General features: G+C 35.4%; 1 protein-coding gene across 6 annotated transcripts; it reads left to right on the forward strand.

Moving 5' to 3' along the window:
• The first annotated feature begins 206 nt into the window (after positions 1-206).
• GIL1 (glucose-6-phosphate isomerase, putative (DUF641)) lies at positions 207-18,540 on the forward strand. 6 transcript variants are annotated; one of them, XM_020669486.2, is made up of 4 exons: positions 207-424; positions 3,986-4,090; positions 9,317-9,975; positions 17,573-18,540. In XM_020669486.2, exons 1-4 carry the CDS (start codon positions 372-374, stop codon positions 18,301-18,303), a joined length of 1,548 nt encoding a protein of 515 aa, XP_020525145.2. In that variant the 5' UTR covers positions 207-371; the 3' UTR covers positions 18,304-18,540. The 6 variants fall into 6 exon arrangements, with proteins under 6 accessions (XP_020525145.2, XP_088729472.1, XP_088729471.1 ...); XM_088873346.1 differs by lacking the exon at positions 17,573-18,540 and adding an exon at positions 15,771-15,978; XM_088873345.1 differs by lacking the exon at positions 17,573-18,540 and adding an exon at positions 11,748-11,998.
• Positions 18,541-20,413: the final 1,873 nt, after the last annotated feature.

The following is a 20,413-nucleotide window of genomic DNA, read 5'->3' on the forward strand; positions in this document are numbered from 1 at the left end:
TCCTAAAAGTATTCCTAGAGAAGATTCTACCCTTGAGAATGAATCCACGATATGCACCTCCGGGAACATATAGTATTTGGCGCCATGTAATTGAGGGGCCCCTAACTTTTGTGCTTTTCAATGAAAAGAACACATGGGACCTAAGTTTGAGCCTAAAAATCTAGGCTTGGTGTTCTCAGAAGCTATATAAATGGGGGGTGGGGGGAAGGGTTGGCCTCATGGTTTCCAATGGTAGAGAACATATTCCCCATTTGAGCCTTAAGTATAGAACTTTGGTCTCCTCTTGAAGCTAAATAAATGTGCCTCATTTCTTAATCTCATCCCCTAATTTCAATTGAAGACTCATATAAAAGTGTGACTAGTTGAAGGAAATGTTGCCTCATCTGTGTGTTAACATGGGGAAGCTTCTGCCCAAAAGATCAAGGTAAATTATAAATTATGTTGCTTCAATTATCAATGACTTCTTTGAACTTTTATCAGGATTTAGGATGTGGGTTAATCATTTGAGATAATATGGAATGGCTTTGGGAAAAAGAAATGCAATTTTGCTTTCTAAATAAGGAGTTTCTTTAGATGTTTCTTTTTTGGCCCTTTATCATGTAAGCAAATAGATACCTCTCAACTTTAGGTGGTAATTTTGTCTTTTGGCATTTATGTAAAAACCTACTCATACTAAGTTAAGCCCCAATATGCTAATTTATGGTATTTGCCCTTTTCTCAATTTAAGGTAGGATGAAGTGATGCAAAGTGTAATAGAAACAAAATTCAAACAAGATAGGAAAGTGTACTATTTTTTTCTTTTTTTCTTTTTTTTTTGAGACAAAGAGTTTTTGTGAAAATAATTGTGCCTTACACAATTCTTGTGGTGGTTCTTTCATTGTATATATAATGGGAAGACAATGGTGTAATATATATTTTCCTATCATGTTATAAATACGAAGATTTTCTTTGGTGTAAGTAGAGTTTGAAGTCATTGAATTCATTTTCTTAAAAATAAAGGGCATGGGCTTAATTGGTTAGCACTTGACAATTTGCAAGTGTACGGTATCACCCAAAAGAAACTAATTATTTTCCTAGAATGTAACTAAAAAGATTTTATGATCCCAATGGATCTAAATATGCATTTACTCCCTCAGGCAAAAAATAATGTCCTAGGATTGGACCGAGATTCTCCAACCTTCTTTTTCTTCGTCTAGAGGATTTTATCTAGTATTTTTAAAATGAATCCTAAAAATACAAATTCACCTTGTGTGGCTCACTTTCCCAAGGGTGCAAGTTTAAATTTTACTTCCCTAAGAGCGAGGTGTTTATGAAGCACCTGCATTCAAAATAACATTGCTTTACCAAGTCAATTATTAGCTAACTACTAGATTTCAAGATAATTTATATCTCTTTGTTAGCTAGTGCAGACCATCTCTATAGCTCTTTCACTAGCTAACAATTGATCTATAAATAAAAGGAAAATGGATTGATAGGGCTGTAGCATTATCAAAATAAGTAAAGCCTCGCCTCATAACTCATCGAAAATTGTAAGTCAAGCAATGGAAAACCTTTACATCAATTATCTCGGCTTGAACAATATAGTTGAGAAAAAAAATTAAGATTTCAAGCTTTAAAAATAGTGTATATTGTAACATATTTTGTAAACTGTCCATTTGGCACTGAAAATAATTTTTCAAAGATCCACAAGTTTTGTGCCATTTTTTTTTGTTTTAAATTTTATTGTTAGAGTTAAAAATTAATTTTAGAGACATCATGGAGATTTCTATTGACCAAATACTTTCTGAATGAGGATTTGAGGTGGGGCTTTATTTTGTTTTCATAAAGCCTAAGCTTTATAAAAATTCATCCTAAATAAAAATGGTCTATATGATCATATGGCCATCATAAACCCACTACCAAGATGTCACATCCATGAGGTTATTGTTGAAAATATATTGTGTAATATACATAAATCTCATTTGTTGGGATTTGGGCTAGTTTCTTTCTTATATGGATCAACTTCTTTTTGTATAGATATATACAATCTGTCACATATAACAACTTTTGTGCATTTATGCCTTTTATTTCCTCAATGAAATATGACGAACTTTCTCTGCCTCTTTACGAGTTGAATGTTATCATCATTCAATCAATATTACTATTGCATTTTCTCAATCGCAAATGATCTAGATTATAAGCTACATGGTAATGGTTGTCACTACATGACTAGTGTATATCAATGTTGCGTTTGTTTCTTGTTAGTTGAAAATGCAGACTTGGGTTTGGATTCACTAACGTCCCATTCTCGATTCAATTACGGCCCATTTGGACAGGAGGAAATCAAGAATCTTAAATTTTTAAACATTAAGATTTGATGAGTTTAAACATTGAAAAGGTCCTTGATTTTTAAAATCAAGGTAGGTTCCTCCTTTTCAAACGGGGTATTAGAGAATTGGCTCAGTCTGAGGCCAGACTAGGCCAATTTTCTTGCTAATAGCAAGGACCATGGGCTATGGGAGACTCACCATGGATTTTGGATCGCTCAAAATCATTGGGGTCCCAATCCTGCACTGGAGCAATGGGTCGATAGGTCTACCATAGGTTCCAATCCAGTACCACTTGAGTTGATTCCTAATTCTCCAGGTTTTTTTCTACAGATAAACTAAATGGATAACTAAGAACTGATGGAAACCAGAGTGAAATTAGGGAAGCACTTAATTGTTAATAATAAGATGTGGTAAAGTTTTACGCTGGTTGCCTACCTAACGCAATCCATCTCTTTTATCGAGGCCTGTGATGGTTTAAGGGAAAGTTCAATGTTTTTCACCTTTATTAAACCATTCCAAACCAATTTATCAACTTTTAAAATGAAGTTTTCGGGAGAAGAAAAAGAAAATAAAATTAGGAAGTGCCGATGTGTTTCAAAAGGAAAGGCAAATCCCAAATAAATAGGATGAGTTACCCTTTTGCTGGGATTTATTTATTAGTTTTTTGGAGAACTGGAGTGGGTTTTACCTATTCAAAAGAAGTATATGTTCTCTGGGCATATTACATGCTTGTCCCTTGTAATTTTTGGTATTATAAAAGTCTTATTTAATATTCAAAATTTATGTTCATACTTAATATCTTCTTTTTTCTTTTATCGTTTCAAAATTACCGTTTTTTTCAAAGTCCACAAATTATTTAGAATTTTCAGATTCTTTAAAATCCAAATATTCATTTGCCCTATTTGTTTGCATGAAGCAAGGCTAGGAGCATTTTTAGATTTTGAAGATCTGTAAACGTTTAAATTTTTGGATTCAAAAAATCCATAAATGCTCATGGGAATTTTTTTTTTGTCCTGAGCATTTTTAGGATTTTCAAATTCTAAATATCCTAAAATGCTAAAAAAAAAAAAGTATTCTTAGATATTGAAATTTTTAAAATAATCTTGGAGAAGAATTACAAACAGATCACTAAATTTACAAAATGATCAATTTGGATCTTGGACGAATTATGGCTTATTTAGTCATTTTAAAAACTTATGAACAAATATGAATGTAATCACATAAGATATCTATATAATTTAAATAAAACGAATTAAAAGGAATATAGGAAGAAAATTTTATAAGGCCTAGGCTTTATTTTTTTTAAAAAAAAAATCACCTCAAATTTTCTTCCGAAAAACACTTTCGACAACATTAATTTCATGATGGTTTTAAAACCAATTTCCAACCACCCAGATAATAAAATTTGAAACTCGAAAATAGTACTGGATTAGTGAATACTTATTTTTAGGAAATAAATGTACATAATTTGTTACAATGTATATTATTTTTAGAGCTTAAAATCTTAATTTTTTTCACAATTATAATGGTCTAGTATAGATGATCGGTGTAAAGCTTTTCTAATACTTGAATTGCAATGTTTAATAAAATTTACTTGTTTTTTTTAGGGTTGCAGCCTTATCAAACTAGTTTCCAATAATATATTTGCCTAATTTTTTTTTATTTATCACTCGCAGGCAGAAGCAGGAGGCAAATACCCGACACGTGTCCGTACCATTTAACCGGAAGTCGAGGGTCACTGATGAGCCTACCGGCAGGCTCACCTTCGAGTCACGAAGAGGGTCTCTCTCTCTCTCTCTCCCCTTTCTCTCCTCTTTCTCTCTCCTCTATTTCTCACTTCTCTCCTCTCTCTTAAATGAGCATTCGATACACTGCACGTGCTTTTTCTCAAAATGACAAAAATCGAGCCTCAAGGTCAATTATAAACTTAACACCCTGGGCTGGCAACGGGTCGGGTCCACCGAGACCGGACTTAAACCCGAATAGTTTTGGGTCTAGGTTTTGGATGCGGATCCGACCCATCGGGTGAAAAAATTGGACCCATACTTGTACCCGCTGGGTCTCGGGTCTATCCCGTTGAGTCTCGGGTCTTGTCCGGTCCATTGCCACCCTCACTATGAGTTTTATTTTTTTTTGCCATTTTTTTATCATTATATGCTCATATTATTGCCAACAAAGTCACAATCACCTATTATTAGATTTCAAGTAATATGATATATCGTTTAATAGCTAAAGATGACTACAAATTCGTATTGTATACGGTCCTTAATACACCCAAATGAATAGGGCTCGGACCAGGTGCCAGACTCAGACCCGGACCCGACCCCGTTGGGTCTAAATATTGGATTCATACCTAGACCCATGTCAGCTAAACCCAGTGGATCCCAAATCAGGTCTGGGTCTGGGTCCGGGTTCGATGCCACCGATACTCATGAGTAGTTATAGTAAGGCTCAATATACGCTGCTCTCGTCAGAGCTTACGGTTAATTTGCACCCTCAGATAAATCTCAAGCTAGAAATATGTCTATGAGCCTAAATTTTGGGGGTGTAAACTCTTGGAAAGAGCCTAAATTTTGGGGGTGTAAACTCTTGGAAAGAGGAATTTTTCATATCTAACGTTGTGCTTGAAAAATATAACATTAACATCCAAGACTAAGATCTAAATGTTAAAGAACTTTAGAATCCACTCTTTTTTCATTGGAAAATAATCATCTAGCTATTTTTAGTTAGATCCTGAAAATTCAAATAAAATGTTACCTCTTAAGTGTGCCTCTTTGGCCTAGAGGCATGATGTAAGTGTTGCTTCCACATGTGCATGCCATATGCACTCGTGACTCAGATCGTCCCCAATAACATGCATAGTAACTAGAATAGTGCCTAGGGTCTTTTCTAGTTAAAGTCAAAGTCCATTCTTTTGCCCGTGGAATTTATTGGATCGAATTTAAAAGATTAAAAAAAAAAGATCGGCTTTCTAATTAGTGAGAAATCTAGTCCAATTAAAATCAAAATTCATCTCATTGATAGTATAATCGATTGGATAGGATTTAAGAAACAATGAAAAATAAATAACGGGTCAAAACCAAGACTGACTTGCCAAAATTGGTCATATATTAATTATCATTGGTTTTTAATCATAACTGATTTTTGTTATAGACATGACCAGCCAAAACATTAGTTGGCAATTTAACAATCCGAACCTGACGATCCTATCCAGAATTGGTGAATAGGAGACCAATCCTGAAGCCCACTTAAGTGATTTTATGAGAAAATATCAATGAGAGAGATTCGCTCGAGTATTAGGCCATATCTATCCCGAGTCGTTGTGGTTTGATCCAAACAAACCAATGTTTTTAAACTTGGATTTAAACAATCCGGATTGGGAATCTTTGATCTGGACTTGGAATTGGTTGAAACAAAACGGCTCCTAGAAGGTCTTGGTCCGAGTTTGATTCCCCCTCCATATTTTTTCATTTGTTTTTTAAACGTATCTAATATTTTATTTGGTCTTCCATAAATCCACACCATATAAACCCCCATTTATTTTATTTATTTTTCAATCGTTGAGAACCGTAATAGGTGACCCAATCTCAAATCGGACAAGACGATTCTATGTCGATCCGACACTTTTTAAATCACTTGTCCCCAGTGGTTTAAAAAACAGATCGGTGACCAAGATCGGGCATCCAAAAAACTGATCCGGATCGGCGAATAGGTGATCCGGATTAGGAATCGGGCCGAATCGCTCGGATTAAGCCTTAAAAAAATTCAAAAAAATGATTAAAATTCATTATAAATGTTGTTTTTTAGGAATCCAATAAGAAATGGCGGTACTGCATTATTAATTTTCATTGTTTTTATCAATTTATGAATATTGAGATGTTATTTCTCTGTATTAACATATGTTGACCTTTAAGTTTACATCACACAAAATAAATCATAGAATTATCATGGATTAAGTATATAATCATATATGGACTACAATAAAGAGTTGACTAAATCGATGAAAAATTAGCCATTAAAATCTCGAATTGGCGGAAAACCCTAATCCGCTAAAAAAATCCAAATTATTACAACCTAACTAACTATAATATTATATACCAACAATATTTTATAATTATTTTAATAACAACAAATCCAAAATATTTTATAATATCATCTAATCTAAAAAAACCCAAATTGTTACAACCTAACTAACTATAATATTATATACCAACAATATTTTATTATATAAATAATAACAAATCCAAAATATTTTATAATATCATCTAATTTAAAATATATTATTGACAACTGTAAAAAAAATAGTACACTACATTATTTATAATACAAAAAATAATAAATAAAATAAAAGATTTGGTTATCAATGTAGAAATTATTAGAATGCATACCACTTTTCTTTAATTTTTTAGGTTTATAAAGTAAATTAGTGGAAGATATTATTAGTAGAAAAAGATATATTTCAAATGGCCTCATTGTATGAATCCTATCTTTAAATTAATATTACTAAATTTATGTTAAAGACCATCATGTTATAAAAATAAAAAATACAATTAGACCATTTATTCTTAGGTTGTATTAAGAAATATTTTTTATTGTTTTGACAAGAAATACTTATTGTGTTATCTTTTTTTTTTTTTTAACAAGAAAAATATGATACTTGTTGATTATCTTTTTTTTTTTTTGACAAAAGAAGAAGATGTTGTACTACATTATTTTTTACTTGTTGTATTACTTTTTATTTTTTTTACAAGGAAAATAAAAAAATGATGCTGCCAAAGTACATTTTATTTTTTTATGCCTTTGTTTTATTTTTTTGCAAGAAATACTTGTTATGTTACTTTGTATTTTTTTTACAAGAAAAAAAAAATGTTGTATTATCTTTATCGTGAAAAGCCTCTTATTTTTTATTTTTTCTATTTTTTAACAACAATATTTTTTGCCTTTGCTTATTTTTTTGACAGCAAAATTTTTTTTGGCAAAAATATAAACGAGGACGCGCGCTAAACATCCATTGAAAAATCGAAGATGTCAACCAACGCCGCCACGTCGCCTAATGTGATTTTATTAGCTTCTATAATAATATATATTCAATCGTCTTGCTTTAATGATTTTTTGTGGGAATTATCCCACATCGAAAGATAAGCGTCGCTTTGTTCTCTATAAATTTATGTGTAATAGATGTTGCATTGTACGTGTGGAAAAGCGATGGGGCAGACATATGAGGCGAGTTACCACATGTGGAGGATTTTTAGGTGCTTAGGTGCCACGTGTTGCACCCGTAAGGTGGCATCTAGGTTTTTTCGGTGAGACTCGCTGTTCACTATTGGGAATCGCCCAGTTTTGTCGGTGAGACTCGCCATTCACTATTGGGAATAGTGAATTTTCGGTGACACTCGCGATTCACTATTGGGAATCACCCGATTATCGGTGAGACTCACAATTCACTATTGGGAATAGTGAATCGCTCGGTTCTCTCGGTGAGACTCGCGATTCACTATTAGGAATCACCCGGTTCACTATTGGGAATCGTCCGGTTCTCTAGGTGAGACTCACGATTCACTATTGGGAATCGCCCGGTTCTCTCAGTGAGACTCGCGATTCACTATTGAAAATCGCCCGGTTCTCTTTGGACACGGTGAATCGCCCGGTTCTCTCGGTGAGACTCGCGATTCACTATTGAGAATCGCCCGATTCTCTCTAGACATGGCCGACTCCCGTGAGGAGGATTTTTAGGTACTACATGTTGCTCGCATGAGGCGGCATCCAGGTTTTTTCGGTAAGGATTTTTAGGTGCCACGTGTTGCTCCCGTGAGGCGGCGTCCAGGTTTTTTCGGTGAAACTCGCGATTCACTATTGGGAATCGCTCGGTTCTTCACTATTGGGAATCGCCATGTTTTCTCTGGACACGGGCGACTCCCATGAGGCAGCCATATGTAAACCCAAAAATTACTAGAATGTCCAGGTTTTTTTGGTGAGACTCGCGATTCACTATTGGGAATCTCTCGGTTCTCTCTGGACAGGGAATTGCCCGGTTTTCTCTGGACACGGGCAATTCCCGATTTTTTCGTGAAACCAGCTCTGTTGCCGACGATTATTAGAATGTCCAGGTTTTTTCGGTGAGATTCGCAATTCACTATTGGGAATCGCCCGGTTCTTTTTGGATAGGGAATCGTGCCAATTCTCTCTAAATACGGGCGATTCTCGATTTTCTTGTGAAACCGACTTGATTTCTGATGATTGTCAAATCGAACCGGACGAATACAGCTCGACTCGACGAGTTTTCACACCTTGCTTGTCCCGATAAAACTCTGTCAATATTTAAAAAGACATGGGTACTAAAGTCATTTTTACTAATTCAACTACCATTACCAGTATTCCTACGAGCTCGACATAAAAGCCTGCTCACTTCGGATAACAGACGAGCTTTTTTCGCTTTCTATAACTTTTTCTCGCATCTGTCTCCATAAACTCAGCAATTCAGTGCCCGTCTCTTTCTCTCTAGAACTGCTCTCTACTTTCTCTCTCAAGCTCTGTGTCACTCTCTCTGTACAGCTGCCCAGACCCACTTTTAGCGGGTCATCTCTCTTAACTCTGACACACTTTCTCTCTCTTAAATATTATATAATTTTCCTCGGTAATTTCATATTTTTCATTGTCTACGGACGACCTCAAACTCGAGAAACTCACAGCTTTGATTCCTGAAACCAGCAGTAAATTACCACCACCCCTCCACTCCTCTCTCTACTCTCTCTCTCTCTCCTGCTTTAGGGCTTGAAGCCTTCGAATCTCCCCCTTTTAAATTATTGAGCCTTGAAAATTATTCTCTCTCTTCTTAATGCCTTGATCTCTCTCTCTGGAGAGTTAGAAGCTCTGAACTCTGCGTCTGAAACTTTGACTCTCTTTCTCCTGCTTTAAAGCTTCAACACATTTGCAAGGTGGACAGACACTCTCTCTTTCCCTAAGGTCCTTTAAAGGCTTAAAAACTTCTCTCTGTCTTCACTTTGCAGGATCGAACAGCTGGAATCAAAGAACTTGAAGAAGCCTGTAATGGCTGTCAAGGCGACCACCAACTTCGCGGATCTCATTCACAAAGTCACCGCCTCCTGCCTCATCCACCCCCTCACTCGCCCCCACCTCCATGAAACCAACGAACCAGAGTCCCTCTCTGACTCCGAAAACCTAGAATTCCACGACGACTCCGATTCGGACTTGGAAGAAGAAGAGCAGACCTACAGAGAGTTAGGGCACAAAAAATTAGGGCAAAATCACGAGGAGGAGAACTCTAAGCTTTTGCAGAGGGTGAAAAACGTCGAAACCCTACTCTCCGAGGTCTTTGGCGCAGTGGGGGCTCTGAAATTGGCTTACGTCAGCATGCAGGCTGCGCACTCGCCGTGGGACCCGCAAGGGGTGAGGAACGCCGACGTCGGGGTGGTGGTAGAGCTAAGGCGGCTGGCCGCGCTCAGGGAGAGGTTCAGGAGGGGGGGAGGTGCGCCGCAGCCGCCCGCCGTGGTGGCGCCGTACGAGGCGGTGGTGGAGGATTTTAAGAGAGAGGTCAGAGAGAGAGAAGCGGAGGTGGCGGAGCTGAAAGAGAGGTTGAGGCATTTGGGTGGCGGAGGAGGAGACAGGATGAAGAAGATGAAGAGGATGCCCAGCGCTCGAGGCGAAGGTAAGCCCCCCTAAAGCCTGTTAGAGCTCCTCCGTACAGTATGATCCATATGGTGATGCCTGATTCTGATGATATCACCGTCCGATCATTGATTGGATAGAGATGGAGTGGGTGGATCTCCTGGAAAATTTCATCAGTTGGATCTAGACCGACTCCTGCTTCATCACTGTCCAAGCCCTTGATCAGTACGAACTACATGGTCTTTTTAGTTGGGAAATTTATAAAAATATCATAAGAGGGAAAATATTTATCTATATTTCTTATGGGATTGTTTATTTTGTAGTGACAATCATTTTCGCACTTTTGATGTCAACTTTGATGGTTTGGGATACATGAAGTTCAATATTTTTTTGAAACATCTATTTAATGACCCTTTTTTATTTTGAAATTTAAAAGACAAGAATTATTATAACTTCTTTGTACTTATTTAAGAATGATTATAACTTCTTTGTACAAATAGTAAATTGTTTTTTTTTTTTAATCCCTTTTTTTTATTTAATTTGAAAATACTCATCAAGGAAAAAGTTTATATAAGGTTTCAACCTTAAAATGTAGAACGCCTCAAAAATCCATCGAAAAAAGGTTATTTAATGTTGAAAAACCCTCTAATTGATCATCTTAAGATTAATGAATATATAAAAAAAAGATTTTAAGTTAAAAAAATAGTACATCTTGCAACACATTACCTAGACTATTAATTTTCAAGATTTTCATATGTTTTTAGATCTACTTGATTTTAACTATTTTTAGAGTTTAAAATTTTATAATTAGATATGAAAATAGATTTTAAGATAATCTTAATAATGTTTTACACTAAAATTATATGTTATGATAAAATTTGGAGGTGCGAATTAATTGGATTGTTCGAGAAAGTTATAATCACTATATCCTTGAGATTTCAAATCGGGTAGTTGTAAGAATGTCATTGAAAAGATTAAAATTTCAAAAAAATAAAATTTGGAAAATTAGTATAAGCCATCTAATTTCATATTTTATAAGTAGGAGTGATTATGACTACTCATGTACTTTGGATTTCAAATTGTGTGGTTGCAAGAGTGTCATTTAAAATGACTCAAAAGTTAAAAAAAATAAATTTATTGAACTTTATGACTAGTTTAAACCATCCAATTTGACATCTTATGAGTAAGAGTGATTGTAACCTTTTTGTAATAAAAACAAGATATTGTATACAATGAGACTATTGATATTTTATTATAAGAATGTCACAATCACTTTTACTTAGATGGCTTGCGTTAATCATGGAGTTCGGAATTTTTTTTTTTTAACTTTAGATCTTTTTGAAGACGTCCTTACAACTACTCATTTTGAAATTCAAAGGATATGAACAATTGTGATCTCCTTATACAAATAGTAAATGGTCTCTTTTTGTATACTTTCTCTAAGGTAAATGGTTTCATGGTGTACAATCACATATTTAAATTGTTGAATTAAGTTTTTGATGAAGGGTGTGATTTACAAATGGCGACAATCTTATATATCCGAAGAAGGTTGCTATGTTATACACAATCTATTTTAATTGGACATTGTATATTTGACGTTGAGACACTTTCAAAAAATAGCATGAAAATATTAAATCTATTTCCCAATAGAATGGATAGTGTCCATTATTCCAGCTTTACTTCTATAAATGAGGGTTGCAACCTTATATAAACTGTTTCAGAAAAATTTCCATTTTTACTACAACCATATGGATCAAGGTGTATTTTTCCATGAGCCTTGTGTTATACCGTTACTAGTTTAATTTCAAACAGTTTTAGTAGCAGCAGCTTCACAACCGTCTGATATGAGCAACGGGTGGCTGGTGTGTCACCTTTGACACTGTGGAGCGACCCTCTTGATGTGCAACTTTGAGTAGTGTCGCGTGAATATAACGGTAGTTATATGAAGCAGATACCGTTATGATGGGTTGCCGTTTTTGTTTGAAAACCATGAACAACCGAAAAAAAGAGAATTGTTTTTCAATATGGAAAATTGCAGAAAACCCCTCGTCAATTTTGTTATACACCTAATACTTGTTACTATTTTCTATTGTATCAACCTGAATTTTTTTGGGGGTAAACTGCCCCTAAATCAAATATGTGAAAATTAGTTTAAGAAAAAAGTTTATATGGGCTCCAAACAATCAAATTAGATCCCACCTAAAAAAATTCACTACAAGAGGTTGTTTTGATTTCCAAATATCCTCAAATTGATCATCTTGCCATCAAGATGCATGGACATGAGAAAAAAAAATAGATTTGAAGTTTTAGAAATAGTGCATCTTGTAAAACATTTTGGACCGTCAATTTCAAGATTATCAAGTTTTCATAGATCTACTTGATCTACACTATTTTTTAAGCTTTAAATTTTATAATTAAAGATAAAAATATATTTTAAGGCTTTGACAAAGATTTACAGTATTGAACCACATTTCTCGACCCTATTTGAAGGTGCACTTTACTTTGGTTGTTTAGGCCTCGGCTCTATACAAACCGCACCCTTAGTTTAAAGGCCATTTTTCTATTGTATTTTATGTTTTATGAATCAAGGTAAGCTTAGCAGAGTGAATGAACCTTGGGAATAACACAAACTAAAAAAAAACATTAAATTAATTTTCATGAGTTTGACTAGTTGGTGCTATGGCCATGGTTTAAAATAAAACTCTTAAGTAAAACAAGATTTAGTTGAAAATTAGTCAAAATTAATATTTTTTTGTTTGCCTGTTTTGAACCACAAAACTTCCATGAGAACAACAAAATAAGGTTGTGTGATTGTTTATCGATAAACTTCGTTTTTGAAGTAATAAATTTCATTTTTAAACTAGTAGTCATATTTTTTTCTTAAAACGGGTATCATATGCTCCTTTGTTCACTTGCTCGCAGGGCAAAAGACCAACATAGGAGGATTTTTTTTTTCTTGAAATTTTGGGATCTAAAAAATTGAATTTTTATTTTTTCAACACTTACATTTTACAATCTAAAGATTGGAAATTTTGACTAGACCAAACCCCCAATCATGGAGATGGGCTGGATAAGACTGATTTAAAAGCATTTTTGGTTTCTTCTTGGAGGAGCATGTATGGCTCATTTTTGGTTAGTGGAAAATTCACCAGAGGATAGGGTTTTTTTGGCTCATTTATGGGTGGGGCCATTTCTTCCTTCTGTCTTGCTCCCTCCCTCTCAAAGTAACAAACAAAGATGGAGATTGAATGGAAGACTGGGCAAAAAAGATAATGGGAGTTGGACATTAAAATAAGAGAAGAGATAAAAGGAAAAGTGCTTCCAGTAAAGAGGAGAGAGAGAAGCGGGTGAAAGACATTAAGGCTGCCCAATATCATTACATTTCTAGCCTAAAGCAATTAAATTTGCAAATGTTCACATGCTTCTTTGGGCAGTGAAGTAATGATTCTAGCTGCCTGCGCCATCCTCTCTCTCTTGGATTTTGTACGCACACAAAAATCCTAAGATACAAAATGTGCTAATTTTGTATTAGAATTACGCAGAAGGTAGGTCGGTCAACTTGAGGTTTTTTATTTATTTTTTCAAAATTACCACTCAATCAGAAGATACCGTTTTTAGATTGCATTTTGATTTATTTATTTTTCGTTAAACTTTTTTTGTAGAAGGGATTTGCCCTAGTGTTTGAGGTTAGCATCATTGGACTGCCTTATGTGGTGCTTTTCAAAGCGGTCCAAATTTGGCATCCTTGGACCGCAAAGACTGACTTTGTTAAGCATTTGGAGGCGGTTTGAGTTGCCCATTCTCGCATCGCGTCCTCTGCTCTTGGCATCCTCATATTGCATTAGCTCATTTGTTTGCTAAGAAATAAAACGGTCTGAGGATGCCAACCTTTTATCATATTGCATTAGCTCATTTGTTTTTCAAGAAATAAAGCGGTCTGAAGATGCCAACCTTGGACTGCCGTTTGGATTGGGCACTGGCCATCACACTAACGAAATAAGTAAAAAGAATACATTAAAAAGTGGTTCGAGGATGACATTCTCGTATTGACGGACAATTTTGAACATAAAAAATAAGAAACATGGGTTGATCCACTTTCCATGTAATTTTTTCCCAAAATTAATCCATTTTGTATTTTCCTTTTTTTTTTGTGTCCATACATAACTTACTCTATAAAAAATTTCATCTCTTGCACACATCATCTCTTACACACATTTGTGCAAAGTTTTCATCTCTCTTATTCTTCTTCATCTCCTTTTTAATTTCCTTGCATTTTCTCTATTTCCATCTCTCTATCTTTGAACATTTTTAAAGTAAAACTCCTATTTGTTGAATTCTATCTGAATTAGGGGCCAGTCGTCCCCTGTTTTCATCAATCCACCTAAAACAGTGGGTGGCAAGAAACAAAATTTCCCATAACTGCATTGCCAACCATGTTTTGGGGTGGTAAAAAATAAAGACTCGGTGAATAATTGGAATTAAAAAATTCGGACTCGGGCTCCGACTTGCCAAGGTCCGGTGCCCGAGTACCCTCGGTGAGCCCGAGCCCGAGTAGGAGTATAAAATTTTTAATGAGAAAATTTGAATAAAAAGAAAAGCAAAACAATGGGGCACTCAGGCTCTAGAATCGCCCGGATTACAGTTGATCCACCAATATCAACCCAATGGCCCACGTTGATTTAGGTCCAATTGATGGCCAATGTGTATGAATACTCTTTGATTTTTATTTTTATTTTTATTTTGATAATCTAATGGACTTATGATTTTACAAGCATTTATGCTTGACTTAGGTGTACAGAAAAATAAAAAAATAAACCACAAATAGACGATTAAATTAACCCATGCTATTGTACAATGGGGTATGGGTGTTTTGGTCTTTTTTGTGTATTATTGTTTTTATTTTTTGGTGTGCCTAGGTCAGGCATACATGACCTTAAAATTTTAGGTCTATTGGATTTATAAAAAGGTAAAAATAAAATTTTATCTATATATGTTGGCTTGTTGAACGAATCAATTTCAATTGACCTATTCTGTAAGCTTGAGTTCTAATAGAAATCATTTAAGGAAAAATATTGTTAAGACGCAAGCCTTATGAAAAAAAAGGTAGGTGGCACCTCCAAAACCAGCCAAAAAATGATTGTTATGATGCTAGAAGATCGTCAAATATAATATTTCTACGAGTGTGGACTCCTTTTCATAATTCATCTTAGAGATGGATTTTGTATCTAAAATTTAATAGGTCAATAATCTTGACCACAAAATCATGAATGCAAGAAAAATAAATTCCATATTCTAAGAATAGATAATTTAAACATTATCTTTATTTTTTTTGAGAGTTCATTTTAATGGTTTTAAAATAATTCATTTTTAAAGATTAAACTGATGTTGTCAAATTCATGATCTCAAACTCATCTCTTGGATGGACTTTGGAAAGAGATTGATTATGAAAAGTTATGATGTAATTTGTGAGAATTAACATTGTCGCTCGCTATGTCGTCCATTTTACTTTATATGATGGCTTAGGTGACGAAGGTTTTCAAAGTTTGAGATCCTAAATCTGAGCATGTATAATGTGCTCTCATGGGAACATATTATACACTTACTCTTGCCAGTGAAAGAGCTATTTGGGAGGAATTTTTTGGGTATAAAATTTTGGGATTCACCTGAGAATCAATAAAATTAGTACCTAAAAAGAAAAAATTTTGAGTTCTTTAACACTTAGATTTCACCTTCAAAGATTAGATCGTCTTTGTTCAATTTTAGAATTCTATGTCTTTTCGGGTACACACATAATGTGATTCAAAAGTTCTCTTTTTTACATAACTTTTGACGCAGGGAATTCCTTTGCATAACACGGATATGTCATCTCAATATCAGTCCAAAAGGGTACTCTTTGGAAAACATGCTGGTCAAATAAAAGGGGAAGTGGTTGGAGTTGCAGGGCACTACAGCATGATGTTTTGAATTTAATTTATGCTATGGATAGATAACCTTTATCTCACTAAATTACTTAAAAAAAAAAGAAAAAAAAATTCTTGATGCCTACATTAACTTTCTAGGCATGTCCCTCTCCCCCGACAAAGGAAAACATTTGAAACTATATTATAGATTTTTTTTTTTCATCCACCCTCAAGTCAAAAGTTGTTATTTTTTTTTTTAAAAAAGAAAATCATATTTAAAAGACGTTTTCCTTTGTTTTTTTTGTTCATATTGAAACTAGTCCGGCAAAAATACATGCTAGATTGGTTTCGTTATAACAAAGAAGTTGGTCTGACGCAATGTGTGTCGGATCAGCTTGTCCCTATTGAAGCCAGTCTGGCACACATTGTGTCAGACCGGCTTCATTATAAGTAATGAAGCCGGTCTGGCACAATGTGTGCTGGACCGGTTTCAATAGGGACAAGCTGGTTTGGTATATATTGTGTTGGGCCAGTTTCATTAACGGCTTCAATAGGGATCCGAAAAAAAAAAAAAGGAAAATGTGCTTTAAAAAGAGAATTTTTGTCAAAAAAAAAAAAAAAAAGCTTCTTTACTTTGGGGTGGTCGAAAAGAAAACACAATAATAATATTTTTGTGAGGTTGATAATGTGATATCAAAAAATTTGGTGAGGTTACATGCCGAAAAAGTTGGTTTTGAGGGGATTTGATAAGGAGAATTGTCAGATACGTCCAAGTCAACATCTATCACCATGCGGGCTTGGACATTTACACCATCCACCAAAGAAAGTGTATATCTACATCATAAATAATAGTCCTAAAGAAAAGGTAAAATCAATAAAAAAAAATATCGTTTATAGTTTTAAAAATTTATTTATATATGCCCTAAATTAGAATTTAATTCTATTTCAAAAATAAATTATTAAGGGGCCCTCATTTCTACATGTGAGTTCGTGGATTCATAGAAACCGTGTCCTCTTGATAATTGTCCAAAAAAAAAAAACCTCAATGATCTTATTCTCCGAGCACTTGTCTAATCAAGGAAATGGCCACGCCACCTTGGTTAGGAAAATGGACGATCCAGATGGGCAGGGCACATGGGAAGCTGCTTCACCATGACTACATGCTCAATTCCCCAATAAAACAATTTAGTTTAACATAATAAAATGAGGGCTTGGGTAATTCAATGGGGGAAGATAGCCCTATCCGTTTTTTTTTCAAATAGTTTAATAGTTATTTTTTAAAAGTTTTAGTGGGTGATTTTAGTGGGAATAAAACTTTGACTAACGTGTAAGGATGCTACAACCATTGGGAATTTGGATTGCGTACCCACTAAAATCGATCTAGATTTGCCATTCTATAAAACCTTGAAATTATATTATGTATGAGTGTGAGAATAGTACTCACTTCCAATATCTACTTGGTCTTCTCGAGAGAGTAGACATGAGGAATTGTTATGGCGGCTCGAAAAGCCTCAAACAATTCATTTCAGATTATCTAGGGATGACATCCAGACTCGAGTAACTTTTGGGTCCAAGATTTTGACTTAGACCCATCAGTTGGGTTCAATTTTTGAACCCATACCTGGATCTAGATCGGGTTTAGCCTCTAGGTCCCGATTTTGGTCTGGGTCCATTGCCAACCCTGGGGTACCAAACATTGTACTCAGCTGGAATCTGACCCACAAATGCCTTCTGCAGTTGCTGCGGCCCCCTCATTTGAGCTCTTTGAGTCCTGTATGAACCAAGTGAAGCATTCCTCCAAATCCTTCGCCGCGCTCCTCCTCTCTCTGATGCGTGCTGCTCACTGGGACATTGCTGCTGCTGTCCGCTCCATTACTGGTGGCGCTACCACACTCTCCACTGCCTCTGCCCGTCTCGCCGTTGAGTCCTATGTGTGCTGCAAAATGTTTCAAGGCTTCGAGAACGAGTCTTTCTACATATCCGGGATGCTGTCTTGCCTTTTGGAGCCAGAAAAGCATAGACAAGACTGTTTCGCTCAGTTTAAAGCCATGCTCTCCCTCGACCCACCGGAACTTCTTAGCTTGTTGTCCGAATCGTTGTTTGGAAAATTTTCAGCTAAAAAGTATATGAAGATTGTGCACCCAAAGATGGAGGAGGCGTTCTTCGGGGGGCTTGAGCAGAGGCGCATGGTGGCCTCTGGTAAGCACCCCAAGACCGAGTTTTACAGCGAGTTCTTGGTCCTCGCGAAAGCGGTCTGGATGCTTCATCGACTCGCATTTGCTATGGAGCCATTGCCGAGTCAGTTTAGGGCAAGTCGAGGTGCAGAGTTCCACCCCGAGTTCATGGAAAGTGTCGGGGGAATTCCCGGCGGGGTTTCAGGCGGTCTGGTGTCATTTTCCGTGACCCCAGGTTTCAAAATTGGGGGGTTTGTGATCAAAGCTAGGGTGTGCCTGGTCTCGAGAAAGTGAGGGTGGAGAGGAGGGCATGGCGGATATTATGAGACTATTTTGAGGGTACATCTGGGACATGAAATCAAGAGTTTGGCCTAGAGAGGGTGCGAAAAGATATTAGGCCGGAATGTTCAGGGTATTTGGGTAATTGTAATTGGGGATTTCGTGTTTTGTTGGAGGTGGGGATACCGTGTTTGATATTAAGATAACTGTAGGTCTTAGAATAATATATGACAAGGTCACTTTTTTTGTTTTTTTTTTGAGTAAATAGCACCCAAGTCCGGTTGGGTCTGGGTCCGATAATATTTTTTGGGTCTCAATGAAATATATCTAAATATAGTTTAATATACGGATAATTTAATTTTTGGGTATGATTTCCCGCGCTATATTTTGGGGTCCGGCTCAAGACCCAGACCCGACCCTACCCAACTCATTGCCACCACTAGCCATGGAGATGAATTCAAAATTCGTCTTGCAATTGAATTTTCTTTCGGCAGATTGTCAGCAAAAGAGAGATCAACTATATAAATTGCATTACGAAGTTAGGATTCTCTATGTTAGAATGACAATGAGGAAGAAATCAAATTCAGCTAAATCGAGGGCTATTATTGCATGGTGATAATCAAAGGCGCCATCCTAAGAGGCTTAGTAGTATATGTTAGGGAAATCTTTATACGTCGTGTCACCCACATTTAAGATATAAGTCACTCCTATTCCCAGCCATTTGATCTAAGTGGACGGCTGGGATGGCTCAAATCTCAATGTTACTAGTATACTATTTTGTTTTTTTTTTTCCTACGATTCAATCCTGTAATTTTCAAGGGTAATTTAGTCTTTTCAATATATATATATATATATATATATATATATATATATATCAAGTCCATCCTTGAAGGGTGCGTTCCCCAAATTTTACTGCAACATAGTTTATGATATAAAACTAATATAAAATTACTCTAAGCCATCATATTAAGATCAAATTCTCAAATGTTAAACATGTGATATTATACGCGAAGTTATCACAGCCGTCCATTTTAATTAGATGGTTTGAACTAAAAGTCGATACTTATTTTCATATGTGGGTGGCGTCACATGTAGAGTTTCCCGTAGAGACTCTATACGATCCTCAACTTTGGATGTGTTTCATTTAATAAATGAAAACCTGTTTGGACTGTTGAACAATGCAAACAACGTGATAAAAGTTATTTATAATTGATGATAGATTTTATTTTTAAAAGTAGGGACACTTTATAAGCGTTTTGTTAAAATAACCTTGGTTACACAATTGTCATCCTTTAATCTATGCCCCTTTTCACTTCAACTTGATGCAGTAAATCAATGACAATCTTCCCAAACATTGGATCCATAACGCGGCTTACAATTGTGTAGCGGTGGCAATGGACCCGGACCTGGGTCGAGTCCGGGTCCGGGTCCATGCAGACCTGACCCGAATAGTTTTAATATTTAAATAAGATTTAACATATAATATTTAAATAATATATTTAATATATATATATATATATATATATATATATATATATATATATATATTATTTTTATTTGTTTATTTTTTATTTTTTTTGGGTTGGGTTCAATCGAGTTTGGGTCAGTCCAGTCGGATCTGGACCTGGCCCATTGCCACACCTACAATTGTGACCATTAAATAATGGAGAGGACCGAGATAGGCCATTTGCCCTTTTTCATGTGAAGAGTTTTTAATTTTTTCTGAAGGGAAACGGTGTCAATTAATCATATGGATATACAAATTTGTCTTTTATAGACAAATTAAAAATGATAATAATAGAAACTAAATTGCAAATACCTAAACTATACCCAGAGTAACCATAAAGTACTGATACTCTACAAACCCTTCCTATATATATTGATTACAATATACACTTTATATATTAATCAGATATGCAATAAATATTTTCCTTTCACATTTTCCCTCAAATTCAAGATGTTATGAAAAAGAGCAGTTGGAGTTTGAATACCTAATCACATAATCAAGCTGTTGGATCTTTAGGATTGCTCGATCCACAAGCAAATAAAGCAGTTGCGAATCAACAAGCCTCGAGAACAGATGGCTTCAGGAACTGTTGAAAAAGATCAAACAGATCAGAGAATC

This window comes from Amborella trichopoda, chromosome 8 (genome assembly GCF_054954075.1).
Source record: "Amborella trichopoda isolate Santa Cruz 75 chromosome 8, AtrichopodaSantaCruz75HAP2 v2.0, whole genome shotgun sequence".
Lineage (NCBI taxonomy): Eukaryota > Viridiplantae > Streptophyta > Magnoliopsida > Amborellales > Amborellaceae > Amborella > Amborella trichopoda.

Excerpts from the sequence above, each read along its gene's own strand:
- GIL1 (XM_020669486.2), top strand. The coding sequence starts at position 372 with ATGTTGCCTCATCTGTGTGTTAACATGGGGAAGCTTCTGCCCAAAAGA. Across the intron at positions 425-3,985 it reads CTTCTGCCCAAAAGATCAAG|GCAGAAGCAGGAGGCAAATA; the intron begins GTAAATTATAAA and ends TATCACTCGCAG. Across the intron at positions 9,976-17,572 it reads GCCCAGCGCTCGAGGCGAAG|TTGCTGCGGCCCCCTCATTT; the intron begins GTAAGCCCCCCT and ends TGCCTTCTGCAG.